A 27,379-nucleotide genomic window follows, 5' to 3' on the forward strand; every position below is an offset into this window, starting at 1 on the left:
TCCTCCTCCCTTGCTCCTGGACGCGCCCGGCCGGCCGCAGCTACCGTCGACCCCGCCCACAGGAGCCGGCAGTTGCAGCCCCGAGCCCTCTGCTTCTTCCCTGCCGGCGTCCGAGGCCGCAGCCTCCCCTGCCGCGGCCACCTTTTTCTTCCTCGCCCTTCCATCTTCGCCGCTGCGCCAGCTCGCCTCTGCTCCGCGCCGCTCCTCCTCTACCATGGCCTCGGCCTCCTCTGCATAGCTCCGCCCTCGCCGGACCTGCTCCATCCTCCGCTGCTGCCGCGAGCCACCATGGCGTTTTTGCTATGTTTGCTGCCGCACCTCCCGCTGGCCCCTGCTTTGCCATGGCCTGTGCCTGCGTTTGCTGCCTCCCGCCCGGCCACTTGTCTGCTTCCGACCAGAGACTCTTTGGTTTTGCGTTGTTTTGGGTCAGCAGGAGAGACGCCAAGACCTGTAACCGGGACCGTCAGGCATTTTCTTTAAGATTTTTGCCAAGTACCACGACGACGCGTCTTGTTCATCTACCGCCGTTTTCGGAACCGCTAAGAACGGCAAGTACCTTGGCAAGTACCTTGACGCCCGATGTATAGAACGACTACCGTCGCCGATGACCCGAGTACTACTACCGTCGACCCTCGAACACTCCGTGGACGTCAAGATCCTCACCGTGACCTCGAACGTCTACGGAATGTGCACGACTACAAAATGGGTACCACTACCATTGCCGAAGACCCGTGTAACGGTATCGTCAAGTCCAACTACCGTCGCGTGAACCACTACTTCCCTCAACGTCCGAGAACGTCTACTTCCACTACTTCCTCTATGCCGACTCGATACACTTCGAAAACGCACGCTTCAAAGATATAATGTCGAGACGACCGTCGTGGACGAATGCTTGCGATGTTTGAAATGCTCGTGTTTGCGCCGTGTTCAAATTGTCACTCGTTTTCTTGTCGCCAACTTGTGGGACACCCGGAATCCGGGAGTGCCCCACCATCTTTTGCATGCATCCGCACACTTCTCCTTTGCATCGGTATCTCAATCAAGTACCGGAACCGGAATGTTGCCATGGCATCATTACCGTTTCGACGTCGTGGCACCCCTTTCTTTCTACCACGATGACAAATGCTTCATAAAATGCTCGTATCAACATTTTCATAAATAATGCATACACTTGCACATGTCATCCGCATCATGATAACAACTTCAAGATTGGTTAAAATTGTTGTTGCACCAAATTGATAATTGCATATGGGGATTTATCGGTTTTGTTTTTTATTATATCCGGCCCCATTTAAATTGTTTAGATGGTATAGTTTTATTATGCTTCTCCTCTTGCCATGTTTTACAACATTTAATATTGTTGAGTACCTAAACAAGAGAGAACTAAATTAGTCATGTAGTGTTTCGTTAATATGCAACTCGTTGCATATTGAGCTCTACTTAACTTGTAGTGTTGTTTGTGCACTTTGCCATGCCATGCTTCATTAAACCGGACATGCATCATAATTGTTTGTGCTTCATACCATGTCTATGTGGTGGTTGTTTACTATGTTGTTTGCTTCTTTCCGGTGTGCTTCTTCGGGTTGTTTCCGGTAACGTCGTGATTGTGAGGATCCGTTCGACTTCGTCTGTTTGTCTTCTTCATGGACTCGTTCTTCTTCCTTGCGGGATTTCAGGCAAGATGTCATACCCTCGAAATCACTTCTATCTTTGCTTGCTAGATGCTCGCTCTTTTGCTATGCCTATGCTACGATGCCTACCACTTGCTTATGATGCCTCCCATATTGTTGAACCAAGCCTCTAACCCACCTTGTCCTAGCAAACCGTTGTTTGGCTACGTTACCGCTTTGCTCAGCCCCTCTTATAGCGTTGTTAGTTGCAGGTGAAGATTGAAGTTTGTTCCTTGTTGGAACATGGAGATGTTGTTCCTTGTTGGAACATGTTTACTGGTGGGATATCACAATATATCTTATTTAATTAATGCATCTATATACTTGGTAAAGGGTGAAAGGCTCAGCCTTATGCCTGGTATTTTGTTCCACTCTTGCCGCCCTAGTTTCCGTCATATCGGTGTTATGTTCCCGGATTTTGCGTTCCTTACGCGGTTGGGCTATAATGGGAACCCCTTGACAGTTCGCCTTGAGTAAAACTCCTCCAGCAATGCCCAACATTGGTTTTACCATTCGCCACCTAGCCTTTTCTTTTCCCTTGGGAGTCGCGCTCCTGAGGGTCATCTTTATTTTAACCCCCCGGGCCAGTGCTCCTCTGAGTGTTGGTCCGACCGAGTAGACTGCGGGGCCACCCCGGGGCAACTTGAGGTTTGGTTTTACTTGTAGGATGTCTCATCTGAGTGTGCCCTGAGAACGAGATATGTGCAGCTCCTATCGGGATTTGTCGGCACATTCGGGCGGTGTTGCTGGATTTGTTTTACCTTGTCGAAGTTGTCTTGTAGAACCGGGATGCCGAGTCTGATCGGAATGTCTCGGGAGAAGGTTTATCCTTCGTTGACCGTGAGAGCTTGTGATGGGCTAAGTTGGGACACCCCTGCAGGGATTTGAACTTTCGAAAGCCGTGCCCGCGGTTATGGGCAGATGGGAATTTGTTAATGTCCGGTTGTAGAAAACATGAAGTTGACCTTAATTAAAATACATCAACCGCGTGTGTAACCGTGATGGTCTCTTCTCGGCGGAGTCCGGGAAGTGAACACGGTGTTGGAGTTATGCTTGACGTAGGTTGTTCTAGGATCACTTCTTGATCATAGTTTTCTCGACCGTGCATTGCCTTCTCTTCTCGCTCTCATTTGCGTATGTTAGCCACCATATATGCTAGTCGCTTGCTGCAGCTCCACCTCATACCTTGTACCCTTCCTATGAGCTTAAATAGTCTTGATCGTGAGGGTGTGAGATTGCTGAGTCCCCGTGACTCACAGATACTTCCAAAACCAGCTTGCAGGTGTCGTTGAACCGTGCATATGACGCAACCAAGCTCAAGGAGGAGCTCGATGAAGATCTTGTCCTTTATGTTGTTCCACTTCCAGTTGATCAGTAGTGGAGCCTAGTTGGGGTCGATCGGGGACCTTGTCGCATTTGGGGTTCTTCTTTTATTTTGGTTCCGTAGTGAGACCTTGATTGTATTTGGATGTTGTAATGCTTTATTCATGTATTTGTGTGAAGTGGCGATTGTAAGCCAACTATGTATCTCTTTTCCCTTATGTATTACACAGGTTGTGTGAAGATTACCTTACTTGCGACATTGCTTTGAATGCGGTTATGCCTCTAAGTCGTGCTTCAACACGTAGGAGATATAGCCGCATCGAGGGCGTTTCAGGAGTGACTCTTTGTTGCATGTTGAGGGATACTTATGTGATCCAATTATGTTATTATTATTGGAAATATGCCCTAGAGGCAATAATAAATTGATTATTATTATATTTCCTTGTTCATGATAATCGTTTATTATCCATGCTAGAATTGTATTGATAGGAAACTCAGATACATGTGTGGATACATAGACAACACCGTGTCCCTAGTAAGCCTCTAGTTGACTAGCTCGTTGATCAATAGATGGTTACGGTTTCCTGACCATGGACATTGGATGTCGTTGATAACGGGATCACATCATTAGGAGAATGATGTGATGGACAAGACCCAATCCTAAGCCTAGCACAAGATCGTGTAGTTCGTATGCTAAAGCTTTTCTAATGTCAAGTATCATTTCCTTAGACCATGAGATTGTGCAACTCCCGGATACCGTAGGAGTGCTTTGGGTGTGCCGAACATCACAACGTAACTGGGTGGCTATAAAGGTGCACTACGGGTATCTCCGAAAGTGTCTGTTGGGTTGGCATGAATCGAGACTAGGATTTGTCACTCCGTGTAACAGAGAGGTATCTCTGGGCCCACTCGGTAGGACATCATCATAATGTGCACAATGTGACCAAGGAGTTGATCATGGGATGATGTGTTACGGAACGAGTAAAGAGACTTGCCGGTAACGAGATTGAACAAGGTATCGGGATACCGACGATCGAATCTCGGGCAAGTATCATACCGATAGACAAAGGGAATTGTATACGGGATTGATTGAATCCTTGACATCATGGTTCATCCTATGAGATCATCATGGAGCATGTGGGAACCAACATGGGTATCTAGATCCCGCTGTTGGTTATTGACCGGAGAGTTGTCTCGGCCATGTCTGCATGACTCCCGAGCCCGTAGGGTCTACACACTTAAGGTTCGATGATGCTAGGGTTATAGGGAAAGTATGTACGCGGTTACCGAATGTTGTTCAGAGTCCCGGATGAGATCCCGGACGTCACGAGGAGTTCCGGAATGGTCCGGAGGTAAAGATTGATATGTAGGAAGTATGGTTTTGGCCACCGGAAGTGTTCCGGGCATCACCGATAGTGTACCGGGACCACCGGAGGGGTCCGGGGGTCCACCGGGAGGGGCCACGGGCCCCGGAGGCATACATGGGCCTATAGTGGGAAGGGACCAGCCCCTAGGTGGGCTGGGGCGCCTCCCACCAAGGCCTAAGGCGCCTCCAAGAGGGGAAGGGGGCAAACCCTAGGGCAGATGGGCCCTAAGGCCCACCCCAGGTGCGCCTCCCCCTCTCCCCCTTGTGGTCGCCACCCTAGATGGGATCAGGGGCTGCCGCACCCCTTGGGGTGGGAACCCTAGAAGGGGCGCATCCCCCTCCCCTCCCCCTATATATACTTGAGGTATGGGGGCTGCCCAACATACGATTCGATCTCTCTCTTGGCGCAGCCCTACCCCTCTCCTTCCTCGTCTCTCGTAGTGCTTGGCGAAGCCCTGCTAGAGTCCCGCGCTCCTCCACCACCACCACGATGTCGTGCTGCTGCTGGACGGAGTCTTCCCAACCTCTCCTTCACCCCTTGCTGGATTAAGGCGTAGGAGACGTCACCGGACTGCACGTGTGTTGAACGCGGAGGCGCCATTGTTCGGCGCTTAGATCGGAATCAATCGCGATCTGAATCGCTGCGAGTACGACTCCTTCATCCGCGTTCTTGCAACGCTTCCGCTTAGCGATCTACAAGGGTATGTAGATGCACTCCCCTTCCCCTCATTGCTAGATTACTCCATAGATTGATCTTGGTGATGCGTAGAAAATTTTAAATTTCTGCTACGATCCCCATCAGTGGCATCATGAGCTAGGTCTATGCGTAGTTTCTATGCACGAGTATAACACAAGTTGTTGTGGGCGTCGATTTTGTCAATTTACTTGCCGTTACTAGTCTTATCTTGATTCGGCGGCATCGTGGGATGAAGCGGCCCGGACCGACCTTACACGTACTCTTACGTGAGACTGGTTCCACCGACTGACATGCACTAGTTGCATAAGGTGGCTAGCGGGTGTCTGTCTCTCCCACTTTAGTCGGATCAGATTCGATGAAAAGGTTCTTTATGAAGGGTAAATAGAAATTGGCATATCACGTTGTGGTTTTGGCGTAGGTAAGAAACGTTCTTGCTAGAAACCTATAGCAGCCACGTAAAAACTTGCAACAACAATTAGAGGACGTCTAACTTGTTTTTGCAGCATGTGCCGTGTGATGTGATATGGCCAAAAGGATGTGATGAATGATATATGTGATGTATGAGATTGATCATGTTCTTGTAATAGGAATCACGACTTGCATGTCGATGAGTATGACAACCGGCAGGAGCCATAGGAGTTGTCTTAATTTATTTATGACCTGCGTGTCAACTTAAACGTCATGTAATTACTTTACTTTATTGCTAAAGCGTTAGCCATAGTAGTAGAAGTAATAAACGAGACAACTTCAAGAAGACACGATGATGGAGATCATGATGATGGAGACCATGGTGTCATGCCGGTGACAACGATGATCATGGAGCCCCAAAGATGGAGATCAAAAGGAGCAAAATGATATTGGCCATATCATGTCACTATTTGATTGCATGTGATGTTTATAATGTTTTACATCTTATTTGCTTAGAACGACGGTAGCTTAAATAAGATGATCCCTCACTAAAATTTCAAGAATAGTGTTTCCCCTAACTGTGCACCATTGTGAAGGTTCGTTGTTTCGAAGCACCACGTGATGATCGGGTGTGATAGATTCTAACGTTCGAATACAACGGGTGTCGACGAGCCTAGCATGTACAGACATGGCCTTGGAACACATGCGAAACACTTAGGTTGACTTGACGAGTCCAGCATGTACAGACATGGCCTCGGAACACGGAAGACCGAAAGGTCGAGCATGAGTCGTATAGAAGATACGATCAACATGAAGATGTTCACCGATGTTGACTAGTCCGTCTCACGTGATGATCGGACACGGCCTAGTTGACTCGGATCATGTTTCACTTAGATGACTAGAGGGATGTCTATTCGATTGGGAGTTCATTAAATAATTTGATTAGATGAACTTAATTATCATGAACATAGTCTAAATTGTCTTTGCAAATATGTTGTAGATAAATAGCTCACGTTGTAGCTCCCTGTTTCAATACGTTCCTAGAGAAAGACCAAGTTGAAAGATATTGTAAGCAATTATACGGACTGGGTCCCTAGTCCGAGGAGTGTCCTCACTGCTACACAGAAGGCTTACGTCTTTGATGCACCGCTCAATGTGCAAACCCCTACAACGTCGTCTGTGGATGTTGTGAACACCTGACAGGCACATCCTGATGACTACTTGATAGTTTAGTGCACCATACTTTACGGCTTAGAATCGGGATTCCAATGATGTTTTGAACGCCATAAGACATATGAGATGTTCCAAGAGCTAAAATGGGGATTTCAGGCTCATGCCCGTGTTGAGAGGTATGAGACCTCTGACAAGTTCTTTTGCCAACAAGATGGAGGAGAATAGCTCAGCTAGTGAGCATGTGCTCAGAATGTCTGGGTGCTACAATCACTTAAATCAAGTGGGAGTTAAACTCCCAGATAAGATAGTACTTGATAGAGTTCTCTAGCCACTATCACTAAGCTACTAGATCTTCGTGATGAACTATGACATGCAAGGGATGGAGTTGATCCCGGAGCTGTTCGCGGTGCTTAAGACCGCAAAAGGTAGAAATCAAGAAGGAGCATCAAGTGTTGATGGTTTGACAAGACCACTGGTTTCAAGAAGGGCAAGGGCCAGAAGGGAAACTTCATGGATGGCAAACCAGTTGCCGCTCCAGTGAAGGAACCCAAGGTTGAACCCGAACCTGAGACTAAGTGCTTCTATTATAAGGGGAATGGTCACTGGTAGCGGAATTACCCCAAATGCATGGTAGATAAGAAGGCTGGCAACTTCAACAAAGTATATACGTGTTATTAATGTGTACCTTACTAGTACTCCTGGTAGCACCTGGGTATTGGATACCGGTTCAGTTGCTATTATTGGTGACTTGAAGCAAAAGCTACGGACTAAACGGAGACTGGCTAAGGGCAAGGTGACGATATGTGTTGGAAGTGTTTCCAAAGTTTATAAGATCACCATCGCACGCTCCATCTGCCTTCGGGATTAATATTGAACCTAGATAAATGTTATCAGGTGTCTACGTTAAGCATGAATATGATTAGATCATGTTCATTGCAATACGGTTATTCATTTAAGTTAGAGAATAATGGTTATTCTGTTTACATGAATAATACCTTTCATGGTAATGCACCCTATGTGAATGGTTCATTGAATCTCGGTCGTAGTAATACACATGTTCACGCCAAAAGATGTAGAGTTAATAATGATAGTACCACTTTCTTGTGGCACTGCCGCTTAGGTCATATTGGCGTAAGATGCATGAAGAAACTCCATGCTGATGGATGTTTGGAGTCACTTGATTTTGAATCGCTTGACACGTGCGAGCCATGCCTCATGGGCAGGATGACTAAGACCCCGTCTTCGGGTACAATGAAACGGGCAAGTGACTTGTTGGAAATCATACATGCTGATGTGTGTGATCCAATGAGAATTGAAGCGTGCGGTGGATATCGCTATTTTCTCATCTTCACTAACGATTTGAGTAGATATAGGTATATTTACTTAATGAAGCACAAGTCTGAAACATTTGAAAAGTTCAAGCGGTTTCAGAGTGAAGTTAAGAACCATCATAACAAGAAGATCAAATTCCTACGATCTGATCGATGAGAATTTCTGAGTTATGAGTTTGGCAATCACTTAAGATATTGTGGAATTATTTCACAGTTGAAGCCACCTGGAACACCACAGTTGTAATGGTGTGTCCAGACGTCATAATCAAACCTTATGAGATATGGTGCGATCTATGATGTCTCTTACCGATCTACCATTTTCATTTCGAGGTTATGCGTTAGAGACAGCTGCATTCACTTTAGATAGGACACCATCTAAGTCCGTTGAGACGACGTCGTAAGAATATGGTTTGGCAAGAAACCAAAGTTGTCGTTTCTTAATGTTTGGGGCTGTGATGCTTAAGGCTTCAGCCAAAGAAGCTCGAACCCAAAGCGGACAAACACATCTTCATAGGATACCCAAAGGTGACAGTTGGGTATACCTTCTATCTCATATCTGAGGGCAAATTGTTTGTCGCTAAGAACGGGTCCTTTCTCGAGAAGGAGTTTCTCTCGAAAGAATTGAGTGGGAGGAAGATAGAACTTGATGAGGTTGTCGAACCTTTACTTCAACCAGAGAGTGATGCAACACAGAAAGATGTTTTCTGTGGCACCTATGTCTGTTGAATAGGAAGTTAATGATAGTGACCATGAAGCTTCAGATCAAGTTGCTATCGAACCTCGTAGGTCGACAAGGATATGTACTACTCCTGAGTGGTACGGTAATCCTGTCTTAGATACCATGTTGTTAGACAACAATGAACCTACGAGCTATGGAGAAGCGATGGTGGGCCCGTATTCCGACAAATGGTTAGAAGCCATGAAATTCGAGATAGGATCCATGTATTAGAACAAAGTATGGACTTTGGTGGACTTGCCCGATGATCGGCAAGCTATTGAGAATAAATGGATCTTTAAGAAGAAGACGGACGTGGGCGGTAATGTTACCGTCTATGAAGCTCGACTTGTGGGAAAGAGTCTTTTCACAAGTTCAAGGAGTTGACTACGATGAGAATTTCTCACCCGTAGCGATGCTTAAGTCTGTCGGAATCATGTTAGCATTAGTTGTATTTTTTGATTATGAAATCTGACAAATGGATGTCAAAACAAGTTTTCTTACCAGTTTTCGTAAGAAAAAGTTGTATGTGATACAATAAAAGGCTTTGTCGATCCTAAGGATGCTAAAAGGTATGCTGGCTCCAGCAATCCTTCTATGGACTAGAGCAAGCATCTTAGAGTCGGAATATATGCTTTGATGGAGTGATCAAATCTTTTAGGTTTATACAATGTTTGCTAGAAACTTGTATTTACAAGAAAGTGAGTGGGAGCACTACAACATTTCTGATAAGTATATGTGGATGACATATTGTTGATCCGAAATAATGTAGAATTTCTGGAAAGCATAAACGGTTGTTTGAAGAGTGTTTTTCAAAGAAAGACCTGGATAAAGCTGCTTACATATTGGGCATCAAGATCTATAGAGATAGATCAAAACGCCTAATGATACTTTCAAAGAACGCACACCTTGACATGTTTTTGAAGGAGTTCAAAATAGATCAGTCAAAGAAGGGGTTCTTACCTGAGTTGTAAGGTGTGAAGTTGAGTAAGACTCAAAGCTTGACCACGACAGAAGAAAGAGGAAGGACGAAGGTCGTCCCCTATGCTTTTGTCATAGGCTCCATACAGTATGCCATGCTGAAGTACCGCACCTGATGTGTGCCTTGCCACATGTCTGGCAAGAGGGTACAAATGTGATCTAGGAGTGGATCACCAGATAGCGGTCGAAATTATCCTTAGAGGAATAAGGAAATGTTTCTCGGTTATGGAGATGATAAAGAGTTTGACGTAAAGAGTTACGTTGATGCAAGCTTAACACCTATCCGGATAACTCTGAGTAGAGATACCGGATACGTATAATGGAGCAACAATTTGGAATAGCTCCAAGTGGAACGTGGTAGCATCATCTACGATATGACATAAAGTTTTGCGAAATACATAGGGATCTGAATATGGCAAGACCCGTTGACTACAACCTATCTCACAAGCATAACATGATCAAACCCAGAACTCTTTGAGTGTTAATCACATAGTGATGTGAACTAGATCATTGAGCCTAGTAGACTCTTGGATGTTGGTCACATGGCGATGTGACCTATGAGTGTTAATCACATGGCGATGTGCACTAGATTATTGACTCTAGTGCAAGTGGGAGACTGTTGGAAATATGCCCTAGAGGCAATGATAAATTGGTTATTATTATATTTCCTTGTTCATGATAATCGTTTATTATCCATGCTAGAATTGTATTGATAGGAAACTCAGATACATGTGTGGATACATAGACAACACCATGTCCCTAGTAAGCCCGTAGTTGACTAGCTCGTTGATCAATAGATGGTTACGGTTTCCTGACCATGGACACTGGATGTCGTTGATAACGGGATCACATCATTAGGAGAATGATGTGATGGACAAGACCCAATCCTAAGCCTAGCACAAGATCGTGTAGTTCGTATGCTAAAGCTTTTCTAATGTCAAGTATCATTTCCTTAGACCATGAGATTGTGCAACTCTCGGATACCGTAGGAGTGCTTTGGGTGTGCCAAACGTCACAGCGTAACTGGGTGGCTATAAAGGTGCACTACAGGTATCTCCGAAAGTGTCTGTTGGGTTGGCACGAATCGAGACTAGGATTTGTCACTCCGTGTAACGGAGAGGTATCTCTGGGCCCACTCGGTAGGACATCATCATAATGTGCACAATGTGACCAAGGAGTTGATCACGGTATGATGTGTTACGGAACGAGTAAAGAGACTTGCCGGTAATGAGATTGAACAAGGTATCGGGATACCAACGATCGAATCTCGGGCAAGTATCGTACCGATAGACAAAGGGAATTGTATACGGGATTGATTGAGTCCTTGACATCGTGGTTCATCCGATGAGATCATCGTGGAGCATGTGGGAACCAACATGGGTATCCAGATCCCGCTGTTGGTTATTGACCTGAGAGTTGTCTCGGCCATGTCTGCATGACTCCCGAGCCCGTAGGGTCTACACACTTAAGGTTCGATGACGCTAGGGTTATAGGGAAAGTATGTACGCGGTTACCGAATGTTGTTCGGAGTCCCCGATGAGATCCCGGACGTCACGAGGAGTTCCGGAATGGTCCGTAGGTAAAGATTGATATATAGGAAGTATGGTTTTGGCCACCGGAAGTGTTTCGGGCATCACCGGTAGTGTACCGGGACCACCGGAGGGGTCCAGGGGTCCACCGGGAGGGGCCACGGCCCCCGAAGGCATACATGGGCCTATAGTGGGAAGGGACCAGCCCCTAGGTGGGCTGGGGCGCCTTCCACCAAGGCCCAAGGCGCCTCCAAGAGGGGAAGGGGGCAGACCCTAGGGCAGATGGGCCCTAAGGCCCACCCCAGGTGCGCCTCCCCCTCTCCCCCTTGTGGCCGCCACCCTAGATGGGATCAGGGGCTGCCGCACCCCTTGGGATGGGAACCCTAGAAGGGGCGCAGCCCCCTCCCCTCCCCCTATATATACTTGAGGTATGGGGGCTGCCCAACATACGATTCGATCTCTCTCTTGGCGCAGCCCTACCCCTCTCCCTCCTCGTCTCTCGTAGTGCTTGGCGAAGCCCTGCTGGAGTCCCGCGCTCCTCCACCACCACCACGCCGTCGTGCTGCTGCTGGACGGAGTCTTCCCAACCTCTCCTTCTCCCCTTGCTGGATCAAGGCGTAGGAGACGTCACCGGGCTGCACGTGTGTTGAACACGGAGGCGCCGTTGTTCGGCGCTTAGATCGGAATCAACCGCGATCTGAATCGCTGCGAGTACGACTCCTTCACCCGCGTTCTTGCAATGCTTCCGCTTAGCGATCTACAAGGGTATGTAGATGCACTCCCCTTCCCCTCGTTGCTAGATTATTCCATAGATTGATCTTGGTGATGCGTAGAAAATTTTAAATTTCTGCTACGATCCCCATCAATTATTGTTGAGCGGACTTGCACTAGCGAAAGTATGAACTCTAGGCCCTGTTTCAACGCATTGCAATACCGTTTACGCTCACTTTTATCATTAGTTACCTTGCTGTTTTTATAATTTCAGATTACAAATACCTTTATGTACCATCCATATTGCACTTGTATCACCATCTCTTCGCCGAACTAGTGCACCTATACAATTTACCATTGTATTAGGTGTGTTGGGGACACAAGAGACTCTTTGTTATTTGGTTGCAGGGTTGCTTGAGAGAGACCATCTTCATCCTACGCCTCCTACGGATTGATAAACCTTAGGTCATCCACTTGAGGGAAATTTGCTACTGTCCTACAAACCTCTGCACTTGGAGGCCCAACAACGTCTACAAGAAGAAGGTTGTGTAGTAGACATCAAGGCCCAGGGAGAGTTTCATCAGCACGACGGTGTGGTGACGGTGATTATTAAGTTACCGGCGCAGGGCTTCGCCTAAGCACTACGACGATATGACCGAGGTGTGAAACTATGGAGGGGGCACCGCACATGGCTAAAAGATCAACTTGTGTGTCTATGGGGTGCCCCCTCCCACGTATATAAAGGGGGGAGGGAGGAGAAGGTCGGTCAAGGGTGGCGCGCCCAAGGGGGGGGGTTTCCTACTCCAAGTAGGATTCGGCCCCCCTTTCCTACTTCCACAAGGAGAAGGGGAGAAGGAGTAGGAGAAGAGAAGGAAAGGGTGGGCCGGCCCCCTAGCCCTAGTCCAATTCGGTTTGGGCTAGGGGGGGGCACGCCACTCCTTAGCCTGCCTCCTCTCTTCCACCATTAGGCCCATGAGGCCCAATAACTTTCCGGGGGGGTCCGGTAAACCCCGGTACTCCGAAACTCATCTAAAACGACCCGAACCATTCCGGTGTCCGAATGTAACCTTCCAATATATTAATCTTTATGTCTTGACCATTTCGAGACTCCTTGTCACATCCGTGATCTCATCCGGGACTCCGGACAACCTTCGGTCATCAAATCACATAGACTCATAATACAAATCGTCATCGAACGTTAAGCGTGCGGACCCTACGGGTTCGAGAACTATGTAGACATGACCAAGACACATCTCCAGTCAATAACCAATAGCGGAACCTGGATGCTCATATTGGTTCCTACATATTCTACGAAGATCTTTATCGGTCAAACCGCATAACAACATACGATGTTCCCTTTGTCATCGGTATGTTACTTGCCCGAGATTCGATCGTCGGTATCATCATACCTAGTTCAATATTGTTACGGCAAGTCTCTTTACTCATTCCGTAATGCATCATCCCGTGACTAACTCATTAGTCACATTGCTTGCAAGGCTCATAGTGATGTGTATTACCGAGAGGGCCTTGAGATACCTCTCCGATACACGGAGTGACAAATCCTAATGTCGATCTATGCCAACTCAACAAACACCATCGGAGACACCTGTAGAGCATTTTTATAATAACCCAGTTACGTTGTGACGTTTGATAGCACACAAGGTGTTCCTCCGGTATTCGGGAGTTGCATAATCTCATAGTCATAGGAACACATATAAGTCATGAAGAAAGCAATAGCAATAAACTAAATGATCATAGTGCTAAGCTAACGGATGGGTCTTGTCCATCACATCATTCTCTGATGATGTGATCCCGTTCATAAAATGACAACACATGTCTATGGCTAGGAAACTTAACCATCTTTGATAAACGAGCTAGTCAAGTAGAGGCATACTAGGGACACTCTGTTTGTCTATGTATTCACACATGTACTAAGTTTCTAGTTAATACAATTCTAGCATGAATAATAAACATTTATCATGATATAAGGAAATATTAATAACAACTTTATTATTGCCTGTAGGGCATATTTCCTTCAATTTCATGTGCTAGAAAGAGCTGGGGTAGTTTCTTGCAAATTGTTACTTCCTAAAGGATGTAAACTTCACCCTATCTTCCATGTCAACCAGCTGAAACAACGCTTGGGCCACAAGCAACACCCAATGCCACTTTACCGCTCCTAAACCATGATGGCACAATAATCATTGAACATGCAGAACTACTGGACAGAAACTCATTCCTTGAGCCCAAGGTAATATCAACATTCCAGTGGTACAATGGCTCATTAAGCGGAAGAACATGCCAACATGCAATGACTGCTTGGGAAGATTCAAGCTGCATCCAAAAGATTTTCCCTGCATTTCAGCCATGGGCAAATATTATACTTAATTTGATCTCTCCACCGAGGAATTGTCACACCCCAAAATTAGAAATTCGACACTTCATAACATTCGGCTAAATGGGTGTGATGTACTGCTCTGGGGAAAATTTAAAGATAGACATCCATCTCCGATCCGACGAGCCTAGGCGTACCTTACTGCTTTGCGCCAGCCAAAGCTTGTAGACGGTGCTAACCTGTGACCAGACTGACCTCCTTCACCCTAGGGTCATTGCTAACTGTTACTTTATGACAAAATCCACCCGCTTCGTTTGTACTTTTTATTTTTTACCTTGATTGTAATGTCTATAAAGCCACGGGTGCTTCGTGACTGGGGAATCTTCATGTAATTGGGTTGAAACACTTGCCGCCATGTTAGCCTAATATGCATATTTGACGGCTATGCAAACCCTAGTCCCTTTCCCCTTAAATCTAGCTATTTTCCATGAACCGACTTGAGAATTCGATACTTTGCTAGTTCGGTTAGTTCGAATCGTCTACCCGACTGTCTACTTCAACAAAGTTTGTCTAGTTTCGATGATGGTGGCGCGCCTTCAGTTTGCTCCATTGATTGTAGTTGTCGGTAGGTAGTCTATGGTCCTGGATGTAATTTCTCTTACTTCTAGTGTTCTTTGTACTGCCGTGAGCCAGTTGATGAATAGGTTGAAAGTTTTTCCGCATTTTTTTGTTAAAGTAGCGTGATCGGGAATTTTGGGTCACCATGACCGATACGAAAAGTCTATAGTTTAGTGCAATTAATTAACTCCTAAAAAGCGAACCAAGCAATGGTTGAATGGCTAGGAGGATAGTGGTATCCCCAGCCCACCAGGTTTCAAGTCCTAGACTTGGCACCGGTGCTCGCATTTTTCTGGGATTATTTCAGGCCTTCCGGCGATGTGCGTTTAGTGGGAGGAGACGTTTTCATCAACTACAAAGGTGTTTGTGGCGACTTCATCAATGTCAAGATGATGTCCCGGCGCGGTCTCTCGAAGGTACTAAAAAATAATTCCTAAAAGAAAAGGGGATAATTAATTTTATGCCCCTAGTTGTGTCCCACTCGGTAGTTTTACCCCTAGTTTTCAAAAACTCTCGGTTCTACCCAAGCCACTTTGCTCCTCTTATGCTTTTGCCTTTGAACATTTGACCATCACTTCGAAAACTTCATAACAAATTCATGCTAACTCAAAAAAATGTAAATAATATATCAAAATATTTAGAAAAATATCATCTATATGTGCATGTCATTTGTATTCATGACAAAAGTGTTGGAAGGTCCTCATCTCAGTTTGAGCTTATATGATCTCAGGACGAACAGTAAAATTTGAAAAAAAAATTCTAAAAAAATCTATTTTTGTGGAAAACATTGACAAATATTTTGATGCAAAGTTTCATCAGGGAATGACATTCGTGGAAGTCACGGCAAAAACAAAACAAAATCAGCACCCCAAATTGCTTTCATTTTGGAGCATCGTTTTTGTCTTTTTGCCACGACTTCCATGAATGTCATTCCCTGATGAAACTTGACAATCACTCAAAACACTGGTCAATGTACAATTGTTTCATAATATTTTACTGTTCATGCTATGATCGTATGAGCTTAAACTGAGATGAGGACTTTCCAACATTTTTTTCATGAATGCAAATGATATGCATATATTGGTGATGTTTTTTTTGAACATTTTGATATCTTATTTTCCTTTTCTAAGTTAGTATGAATTTGTTATGAAGTTTTCAAAGTGATGGTCAACCGGTTAAAGGGAAAAGGCATAGTGGAACACAACTAGGGGCATAAAATTTATTATCCCAAAGGAAAACAACTTCTAAGAAAAAGCTGATATCACATTCTAGGTACATCCTTAGGTGCCCCTTATCACCGAACATGTGTACCGTTAACGGATGACACACTTGGAATGACGATCAATCACGTTACAGTCACGTCTTCAACAAGAACGAGGGCGGATGACACACTATGTGCGGCGTGCGTCTCGCAAACTAAACACTTAAGGCATTGCGTCTCTGTCTCCACAACAGATAATCAAAGTGCCAAAGCACATAATACCTTCATCACAACAGATAAAATACCTGAAATTTAACTTGCACGGACACCTGGCTCAATCTGTTGGTTTGGCTTGCCATGTTTAGAACGAACGGACAAATATCTCCGCTACGGTTTCGGAAAATATCCGAGTTTCGCTTCCGTTTAGGGTTTATAAATATGTTCGACCAGATTTTGCACAAAGCACATGCAAATAAAAAAAAAGAAATAGACGTGCACGGTAGTGATGTACAACTCCTAAGAAAAAGCTGATATAACACTTCGCGCACATCCTTACGAGCCCCTTATCGCCGAACGCGTCTACAGTTAGCGGATGACACATTTGAAATGACAACCAATCACGTTACAATCACGTCTCCAACGAAAGCAAGGGCGGATGACACACTACGTGCGGCGTACGTCTCTCAAACTGAACACCAAGGGATTGCGTCTCTGCCTCCACAGCAGATAATCAAAGTGCCAAAGCACAAAATACCATCATCATATAACAGATAGAATACCTGAAATTTAACTTGCACGGGACGGGTACCTGGGTCAGTCTGTTAAGGTCCGGCTTGCCATGTTTAGAACGAATGGGCAAATGCCTCCGCCACGGTTTCCGAAAATATCTGAGTCTCGCTTCCGTTTGCGGGCGGGAGCGACGGATCCGCGGGCTCCCCCCTCCCTTGACGTGGCACGAGCCACCAATCATTCAGCTCCCTCCTTGCGATTCTTGTTGCCTCGCCCACTCGCGCCTCCCGTCCCGTCCCGGGGAATAAATACCCAGCGTCCCACTTGGCAACCAATCCGACAGCAGAAAGCACCCACCCCCTCCCTCCTTCCCTCCAGCCCACTCGCTCGTCGCCGACGCGCGCGTACGCTACGCTCCTCTACTCACCCATGGCGGCGGGGCAGTGGTCAGGCATCGGCGACGGCGGCGGCCTCTGGGCCCCGCCCGCGCTCGACGGCCTCTTCCCCGACGAGCAGCCGCCGCCGGCCGCGTCGGCGCTCGGCTTCTTCGGGGGACCCCTATCCCTCGCGCAGCTCCCTTCCCCTCCGCCGCTCCTCGGGTACCCCCAGGTACCGACGGCCGATCCCATCTCAGCTCCCTCCCCCCTTAATCCCACGCTCGCTGCCGCTGTCCTGTTTGATTGATTATTAATTAACACTACGTAACTATCTGTCCTAGCTCGACGTACTACCAATTGCAGTAATAATTACTATACCACCAGTCCACCAGTATAGTACTGAATCGGCATGAACAGGGTAGATTTCCCTTCTATTGTTTCTGTTGCCAATCCAGCTCCCTCCGCGTTGCTATTTTTAGGCCGCGGGATCGGAATTTCCGCGGCCTGCGGCCCCGTGCTCCTTGGAATTATTGGCCCTGGGCGCCCCAGCCGGAAGGGGACCAGCTTCTCCAGGGACGAATGGCCTGCATTGCACGTGCGTCAAGTTAATCGCGGGTCGGCCTCGGCCCGTGGATTGGTAACTGTCAAGGTCGCCGATGTGCGCCTTCTGCCTGCCGACAGCTGCACATGACGTGCTGGGCGTCCCCATTTTTTTCACGTGCTACCAGGTCGAATTATATGTAGATAAGTAAACGTCGCAATCGACAAGGACAGCCAGTGGGCGGGCGATCTTTCCAAGAACCTGATGTTTCTTAGATGGTGGATTAGATTTGTGATCCGTCTAGATTTGAGATGGTAGCGTTATCCCTTGACCTCTCAAATGGTGGCACCATCTTCTTCCATTTTGAAAGCGTCACGGAGCCTGATTGTATGTTTTTCCTGCAATAATGGTAGAAACCCTTGATTCCTTCACATGAAAATTTGTTGAATACCACGTCGATGTGCACTTTTCTTATGCTATGTTTTGTTACTGTTGCACTGTGCTTTGTTGAATTCCTTTGCATGGTTTCAGTTACTTGCACTGTGTTTTGTTGAGTTGCTTTACATGGTTTTAGTTACTATTGCAATGGTATGTTTTATTAAGTTTATATATATATTTTTCTTCTTTTGCAGGACAACTTTGATGTGTTCCATGAACAAGACCTAGCACAGCTGGCAGCACAAGTAGCTCAAAAGAAAGAGTTGCGGGAAAAACAAGGGGCGGGATTGCATCACAAGATTGGACCTCAACTAGCTTTTTCGAAATACAGTATACTTGATCAAGTGGACAACTCTTCTTCTTTCTCATTGGCAACTTCAGTGCTGACACCTCAGCATGTCAGTTCTTCCGTAGGCGCGGCATCAATTCAGGGACAGACTTTGCCATCACACACTGGTAGTGGTAGTGTCAACACTGGACCAACTGGAGTTTTACAAGTGCTTCAAGATTCATCCACCACTCTGGACAGTATCAACACTGGATCGGCTGGAGTTCTGGAAGCACTCCAAGGTTCATCCATCACTCTGGATAAACCTGCTGATGATGGATACAATTGGCGTAAGTATGGACAAAAGGCAGTCAAGGGTGGGAAGTATCCAAAGAGCTATTACAAATGCACCCTGAACTGCCCGGTCAGGAAAAATGTAGAGCACTCTGCAGATGGACGAATTATTAAAATAATTTATAGAGGTCAGCACTGCCATGAACCTCCCTCAAAGAGGTTTAAAGATTGTGGTGATTTATTGAATGAGTTAGATGAATTCAATGATGCCAAGGATCCTTCAACTAGATCACAATTAGGTTGTCAAGGTTATTATGGAAAACCTATAACGCCAAATGGCACGATGGTGGATGGTTTATTGCCAACGAAGGAAGAGGGAGATGAGCAATTATCTAGTTTAAGTGATATCCGGGAAGGTGATGGTGAAATAAGAACTGTTGATGGAGATGTTGGTGATGCCGATGCAAATGAAAGGTATTTCCTACAGCTGAACATAAATTCCTTACTTGGAACTTTGCTAAATCCATCCAGACTTCCTAATTAGCATCTTTAAGCTTACTGTTATAATTTCCGTGAGGTAGGAATGCACCAGGTCAAAAGATCATCGTGAGTACAACGAGCGATGTTGATCTTTTGGACGACGGCTATAGGTGGCGCAAGTATGGACAGAAAGTGGTGAGAGGAAATCCTCACCCAAGGTAAGCCCATTATCCCATTTTATTGTTGAATGTTTGAAGTTTTTTCTTTATCATTTGATCTTACAAAATGTGTCATATTTATAATTGTATATGTAATAACTGCCTTGGATACTAATTAGTTAATGCTGTAGCATGTGAAGTATCTTGGCATCAACTTGATGTTGTTGTCGACAACTCCACATAGCTCACTTGCACTTGCGCAGGCATGGGATGTTTGTCTTGCAGTCATGCATGAATGGTTTACATTCGCTTCAAGAGAAATAAACACTTGACAAGCTTGACTGATACTGCTTGTTAATAGCGGCCAATATCCCACCCTACATAGAATTGGCTAAGGAATTATTTGGCAAAGAATCAATGCTTTGCTTATCTTATAATTCAACTGATATGAAGATCCTGCTCCTGATCTTAGTAGAATTTGTAACTGCTGTCATAGTTATTTGGTCAAATAAGGAATATGTTTCTTATTTTATTCTCAAAGTGTGGCTATGAAGAATCTGCACGCTTATCAGTTGTCTGTTTGGTGATGTATCGTCTGTTATTTTTCATAAGGTCCATCTGGTACAGACAATTCATTCCAAATTGAAAGACAGTAAACCCAGTGTTTTTTGAGATCTGAAAAAATCCCACGAACCTGAGCTCCATACTCTGTCCATGCAGGAGCTATTACAAGTGCACTTACCAAGGCTGCGACGTCAAGAAGCATATCGAGAGATCTTCCGAGGAACCACATGCTGTGATAACCACATACGAAGGGAAGCATACCCATGACGTGCCTGAGTCTAGGAACAGAAGCCAAGGCACAGGTCAACACCACTGCAAAGAGCAGACTTATTCAGAACAACCAGCTGCTAGCTTCTGCAGTAGCTCGGAAAAGAGAAAATACGGAACAGCCATTCTGAACGATCTCGCCTTCTAGTTTGGTCCCGGTGTCTTCTTTACCGACCACAGTGGTGGCTCGCGAAAGAAAGAAAGAAACACAATTCGGTTGGTTCTTCGGTGACGGGCTGTTGCTGCTCATGCTCTGTTTGCTGTATATTCCCCACTCCAGTAATAACTCTTGCATATGCAGAAGTTGTAACTGCTGAACATGATGGGTGGTCCATTGTTGGCTAAAACCTTCCAGTTGGACCAGCATGACTGCGTGTCAGGTGCACATACTTTGTTGAAAGCTTGGATATTTCAGTTAAACAGCACAAGGCAATGATTGCATGTTAACCCAACTGCAATTTGAAGTACAAGTTTGTTAAGATGTTACAGTAACTGACACTGATAAAAAAGTCGTGCTTCTGAAAACTAATCTGTAAGTATACCAGAAGTCATTTAACAGAATATTTGAAATCTAAATGTGATTGCTGTAATTTCTGCTCTGCCCTGGCACATTATTGACAAGAAAATAAAATGAAATACAGGTTGTGTTCTGAACGGGTATCTTGCTTCTTTCCTTGTCAACATCTTCCATGTCCAGAAAATTGTTGCCACCTGCAGTCGTGGATCTTGAACTGAACTATAGTTGTCTCAGCCGTTCCTCCAATCCTAGCAGTTATATTCTTCTTCTTAGGGAATCCTAGTAGTTACATTGTTCATAGGATTCAGAGATTTTGGTAGGATTCTCTGTCACACCCAAGGCGGCGAATCCTATTTCTCGCACAGGTCAGCGGATAGCCATCAAATGCATACCCCTTGCCGTTTGCTTCCTTTCCGGGCCGGCCAATTTATTCGCTTTGAGTCACACGGCGCGAACTAGAACTAAAGTAGATTTTTTTCGAGAGACTCCACTTCCTTTTGGAAAGGTTACGTATTCTTTTTTTCTGTATTTTTTCTTGTCGACTTTTTCTGGTTTTTTCCATTTTTCAGTATTTATTTTTCCTTTTTCTTTTTCGATTGTTGAAATATGAGAACAATTTTGAAGTCAGAACGTTTTTTAAAATTCATAAACTTTTTCAGAAATCCAGGAACATTTTTTGAAATTCGTGAACAATTTTTTAAATCCATGAACATTTCTAATCCTGAAATGATATTGAGTTAATATTTTTTAAAAAAATTCGAGATTTTTATAGAAATCCAGGAACATTTTTCCTCAATTCGTATTTTCATTTTTAAATCCAGGAAAATTCTCAAAATCAGAAAAAATCAAAATTCTGACACTTCTGAAATTCGTGAGAATTTTTTCAAATTCATATACATTTATTAAAATCTGGAAACATTTATTAAATTCATGAACAGTTTATGTATTTTTAAAAATTGTTTGAAATTCAGATATTTTTTTGAAATCCCAAACTTTTTTGAAGAAGCAAAAAAATAGAAAAAAGATCACACAAGAAAGGATAAACGAATACGGTAGCCCGGCTTACAGGTCGGCCAAAAGCTAGCACCGTGGATAAGGGGAGCTGCGCATTTCTTCCGAAATCACTAATTAAGTGGTATCCTTCCTAAAGGTCACTCACCTTTTCAGGTTCCGAAAGTGACGCACTATATTTGCGTCATTTTTTCCTTTTCGAAAGTCACAATTGTGCCCTCACGAAAGTAAACATGTGCCTCTCACTGAAGCAAACTTATGCCTCCACGAGAAGCAAATTTGTGCCTCTTGCGAAAGAAAAAAAATAGTTCTTTTCTTTTCTATGAGGCACATCATGAAAGAAAAAAAAAGTGTTTTTCTCATAAAGCAATCCTGTGGGTCTCGCAAAAGGAAAGATGTATTTTTTCATGAAAGAAAATGAATTTATTTGTGTCCAGAACCTAGGAAAACCTAGGAAAACCGGGCAAAACGAAAAGGCCAAAAAATGCATCTAAAACCAAAACACACACAAAAAACTGAAGTGAATGCCCAGCATGTGACCCGTGGTGGCGGTTGAGAGGCGCGGGACCCTCTCAGCCCACCAAAGTTCCTTGAGGGGCTCCGCAAGGGGTATCCCTTTGTTAGTTGCTACCGTTTCTTCCGTATTTCCTATGTAGGTCGAGGAACAGGAAGTCCCCACCTAGGGGCGCCCCTATGTTTCGTTATAGCGAGATCTAGGGAACCCTCACGAGAAGGCAGCTCGAGATGAATTGGCCCACGTGTGCTGGAGGCCAGAACCTCGTTTTTTGGGTTTTTCATGATTAATTTTTTATTTTTTGTTTCCTCTTTTACTTTTGTTTACACTAAAATTTCTAAACATATATGTTATAAAAATATACTTTACATAATGTTTTGAAAAATGTTAATCATGCATTTAAAAAATGTTAAATGTGTATAAAAAATGTTGAACATGTATACAAAATATATATAATGTGTATGTAAATAGATTTTACAAAAATTAATGAAGCTTTTGAAAATATGTCAAGCATATATTAAAAAGTTACACTTGTATTTGAAAAATGTTAAATGTGTATAGGAAAATATGTTGAGCACCTATTAAAAATGTTAAATATGTATTTAAAAAATATTAATCAAGCAATTGAAAGAAAATGTTAAAGGACGCTGCTACGTAGCACTCGTGCGCTATGCGGAAGGGTCTGGCGGCCGGCATTTTAGGAAAGTTTCCTCCGTCGGTCCCCACCATGTGGCAAAAAGGAAGTTGTCATCCCGCTCGCGTGCCCACGTCTCCCCGCGAGAAGAAAAACGAGAAAAGAAACACCCCCTCCCCCACGTGATCTCTACACCTACCCACCACAGGGGAAACCCTAAGCCCCAAGATTTCTGTAGCGGCAAATCTCTTCTTCCCCCCAGCCGCTGCCGCCCACCATGCCGTGGCAGTGGCAAGCTTCTCCCTCCCGCAGAAAAAAATAGAGTAAAAAAGGGGTAGGAAAAAGGTTGCGGAAGATCAAATTCACTGTGAAAAGAACACAACCTTGCCTGCAACTCTTCTTGTGCTGATCAGGCAACAACCTGGAGAAAACGTGGGCAAAAGAATTGCCAAGACTGGGCAAATTTCCCCAAGTGAACTACAGCAAAGGTAACAAGGCTGTTTCAATTTTTTTGACCATGAGATCCTTTTTAGTTCTACTAGAACTAGTAGTACTCCCCATATGTTCCTACTGTACTCCAGTGTTGCAGCTTTGCCTCCTATACATCAGTGTTGCAAGCCTGACTTGAATTATGGCCCCAAATCTATCCCTTCTTCTTGCCTCCTGTACAACCATGGTGCTAGACAAAAGTTGCTGGCTCTTGAATTGTTTCTTGCCTGTAGTTATGCACCTTGCTTCTGCAAAAAATAAACAAAGACAAGACTAATTAATTGCAGAATCTTGCCTGTTTTATTGTAGAAAAAATGTTAACAATCAGGGTATGATAAAAAAAGTGAATAACAAACTATTGTAGTTGCTTACAAAAGGTCCAGTATCTTACGAAACAGGGTAAAAACTGGGCAAAAAATAATCATTAGGGGGAGAAGTATAGTTTCTTACAAAAACACAAAAGAAAAAGGCAAAAGAAAAAGCATGGTATGTGAACCTAGCAATGATTCAGTAAAAAAAATGCTCCCTGCTCATTTAGTATGTGTATTAATTCCTTCCCCTATTTTGTCTTCTGAAATGTGCAGATGGCCGTCCTTGATCTCAATGAGCTTCCTGACAACTTTGTTGACTGTGATGGTGGTCCCCTGCTCTGCACACAAGCCCAACCTAAAAAAGTCCCCATTTCAATCGAGGGGGTGGGCGAGTCGCCAGATTTGTGTTTCTCCTCCTGTCCAAGATGTCATAAGTGTGGGGTTTCGTGTTGTGGCTACTGGTGTGTCTGATGTGATGGCAACTGTTGAAACTATCGCGCCCGCACCTGCCATGTTCAGCCCGGCTGCAACTCAGCCTAGCAATGGTGGGCAAGGTCGTGCAAGTAGCGCTGGCTCTTTAGGTTGATGAGAACGAGGTGCGATCTAGCCCACAGGAACCTTATGTCGGCATGGAGTTTGACACAGTTGAAGGTGCTAAGGCGCCTACATAGCTTACTCTCGCAGAATTTGGTTCTCGATGAAAGCCAACACTTCCAGGAGGTCTTCGTACACTAATGTGCTTAAGAAGCAAACTTTTTGTTGCAACAAGTCAGGGAAGCCAATCTATGATTATGCCTACACACCCGTGTTTGAGAAACTAACCTCAGATTCTGATGACCGTGGCGATGGACAAGATGTTGGGAGTAAGCAAGAGGGTGTAGCTCTTATAAATCTCCAGGGGGGCTTGTTAAGAAGAGGAGAAGAGAGTTTATCAAACAGACCGATTGTCGAGCAAAAATGACAGTCAAGCTGACTAATAACAAGTGGGTGGTCACATGTGTTGTTGCAGACCACAATCATAGACTAATTGACAAGCCATCTCTCACTAAATACCTCCGCTCTCACCAAGGCATCCCGCTGGAAGAGGTTGAGTTCCTGGAAATATTGCATAGGTGCAACATGGAAACAGGTCGCATGATGACTGTTATGTCTGAATTCTATGGCCAAGCTGTAATTGTGCCGTACACAACGAAAACGATAAGCAACATGAGAACTAGCTTTCGCAGTGCTGAGGCAAATGAAGGCGATTTGGCTGAGACAGTTGCCTACTTCGAGCAAAAGCAGGAAGAAAACCCAGGCTTCTTCTTCAAAATCAAAAAGGATGGAATAGGCAGAGCTGAGAATTTGTTTGGGGTTTATGGGAGGGATCGAGAGACCTACATAAAAGCTTACAATGATTGTATCTCTTTTGACACGACCTACTTGAAAAATATGTATAACATACTCTTTGCTCCATTTATTGGGATGAACAGGCATGGGCAGTCTTTCATGTTAGGGTGTGGCTTCTTGCGGCAAGAGCTTGAGACCAGCCTTGATTGGTTGTTTGGGGCCTTTCTTGAAGCGATGCATGGCATTGCACCGCTCAACATCATAACTGACCAAGATCAGGCGATGAAAAAATCTATAGCAAACATTTTCCCATGCGCAGTTCACCGTAGTTGCTGCTGGCATATCATTAAGAAAGCCCAAGAGAAGTTGGGTGCTTACTTGGCTAGGCATCCTGAGCTAGCTAAAGAATTAAACGAGGTGATAGACTTGAGCATGACTCCTGAGGAGTTTGAGGCAAGGTGGGCTGCTATGGTTGAGAAGCGTGGTATTGCTGGCGATAAACGCTTTGATGATCTCTATGCGATCAAGCATCTTTGGGTCCCTTGCTACTTTAGGAATTGTTTCTTCCCATTCCTCCAGTCGACTCAGTGTAGTGAAGGCTTCAATTTCGTCCTAAAAAGGTACGTGAACCCGCAAAATTCTGTGGTCAACTTTGTGAAGCAATATGAGAAGATAAATGACAAGATCTTGGTGAAAGAAGGGGGTAATGATTACCGAACAAATGAGCTTGAGCCAAGGCTTTGGTCCCTGTTCCCAATTGAGAAGCAAGCCTTGTGAGTTTACACAAGGGATATATACTACAGGTTTCAACATGAGTTTTCTTTGATTGACATGTATAATGTTAGGCCTCAAGGCGCCAACATGTATGTACTTGAGCCTAACGGAATTTATGCAGGGATTTATGGGCATAGACTGTACATGGTAACAACGCAGGTTGATCGGCAAGAGTACGGTTGTGAGTGTTGCAAGTTTTACAGGGATGGGCTGTTTTGTGTCCACATCTTGAAAGTGTTCACCCACCTTGGTGTTGATGAGATCCCTGAGCGTTACATACTGCCTAGATGGACTCAGAATGCATTTCTTACTGATTTGCCCCCTGACACACAAGTCCTTAATGCCATGCCTCAAGAGTCGCTGCAGCAAATAAGGCACGTTTCCCTGAATACTATGTTTGGCAAAATCTCTAAATTGGGCAGTATGTCCGATGCAGGAGCAGCTTTGTGCAAGTCCTGTGGGCACGCGTTGGAGACTGAACTGAACTAACTTTATAAATCAAGGAGGAAGAAGAAGCAAGCGGCGCCAGCCCAGCCACCAGCCCAATCTGGCCCCACGGAAGCTTCTATTGGAGAGCCTAAAGCAAATCCTTTGCGTAACCCCCCAAAATCTTCTACTAAGGGACGTAAGAGAGACAAGAGGTACTATTCGGGCATTGAGTTACATCCGAAGAAGAAGAAAAAATGTGCATACTACAAAGAGTTAGGGCACAATTGTGCCACTTGCACGCCTGGTCTAAACCGAAGTGCTTGATGGATCCGGCAACGAAAAAAAAGAAAAAAGAAGTGACAAAAGGGGGAATTTGTGTGTGGCCGAACATTGAGTGAAAATGAAAAGGTTGATCTGGGATATGTTTCATTTGTGTCGAAAAAGACCATGTAATTTATGTTCTGTGCTACTGAAACAAAAGTGGTTGGTGGTATGCCATTGAAATTGATAACTAAGATTTCTGTACCTTCTTGATGTTGAGCATCTTTTCCCAATTGATATCATTGTGGTCACTCTCCACCATTTTTGCTGTTAGTATCATCCTCATGTTGACTATGTCTTTTGGCCCATACTCCAGGACATGGGTGCCATCCCAGTTGTCGATGTTGTATAGCATATATATGCTGCAATCATACCTGTTTTTTGGGGAGAAAGGAAAACATGGTGGATTTCGTTAGTGTGTCCCGGAAAATACAAACTGATATTGCTATTTACTAAGGAAAAAATGCAGTACATACACAAATCTTGCAGGAATTTCACCTAGTTAAAATGATCACATGAAGCATGATCACAGATAAAAAAACATCTCAAAAAAGAAATCCCTATCGCAAATGATGATGCGAACCAAAAATTCAATAAAACAAAAATATGGAGCTAGGTGACTTTGGGTTTGGGTGCCCGAGGTTTTTTTAGGGCGACTTGGTTCTACCGGTGAGGCGACACTAGGCCGCCTAGGTAGGAGATGTGCAGCCCCACCTCTCGTGTTAGGCGACTTTGTGTGGGAGGTCGAGAGTTTTTAGGCGACTTGGTTCGACTGGTGAGGTGACGCTAGGCCGCCGAGGTAGGCGATGTGCGGCCCCACCTCCCGTGTTAGGCGACTTTGTGTGGGTGGTCGAGGGTTTTTAGGCGACTTGGTTC

The 27,379-nt window shown here is 44.8% G+C and overlaps 1 protein-coding gene and 1 pseudogene across 1 annotated transcript; one reads left to right on the forward strand and one right to left on the reverse strand.

Moving 5' to 3' along the window:
* The first annotated feature begins 17,117 nt into the window (after positions 1-17,117).
* Positions 17,118-20,773, forward strand: LOC119353929 (probable WRKY transcription factor 3). Its single transcript, XM_037620631.1, has 4 exons — positions 17,118-17,396; positions 18,338-19,179; positions 19,287-19,403; positions 20,064-20,773. Exons 1-4 carry the CDS (start codon positions 17,217-17,219, stop codon positions 20,320-20,322), a joined length of 1,398 nt encoding a protein of 465 aa, XP_037476528.1. The 5' UTR covers positions 17,118-17,216; the 3' UTR covers positions 20,323-20,773.
* Positions 20,774-26,693: 5,920 nt separating this feature from the next.
* LOC119357752 overlaps positions 26,694-27,379 on the reverse strand; it is a 3,187-nt pseudogene continuing 2,501 nt past the window's right edge.

This window comes from Triticum dicoccoides, chromosome 2A (assembly GCF_002162155.2).
Source record: "Triticum dicoccoides isolate Atlit2015 ecotype Zavitan chromosome 2A, WEW_v2.0, whole genome shotgun sequence".
NCBI lineage: Eukaryota > Viridiplantae > Streptophyta > Magnoliopsida > Poales > Poaceae > Triticum > Triticum dicoccoides.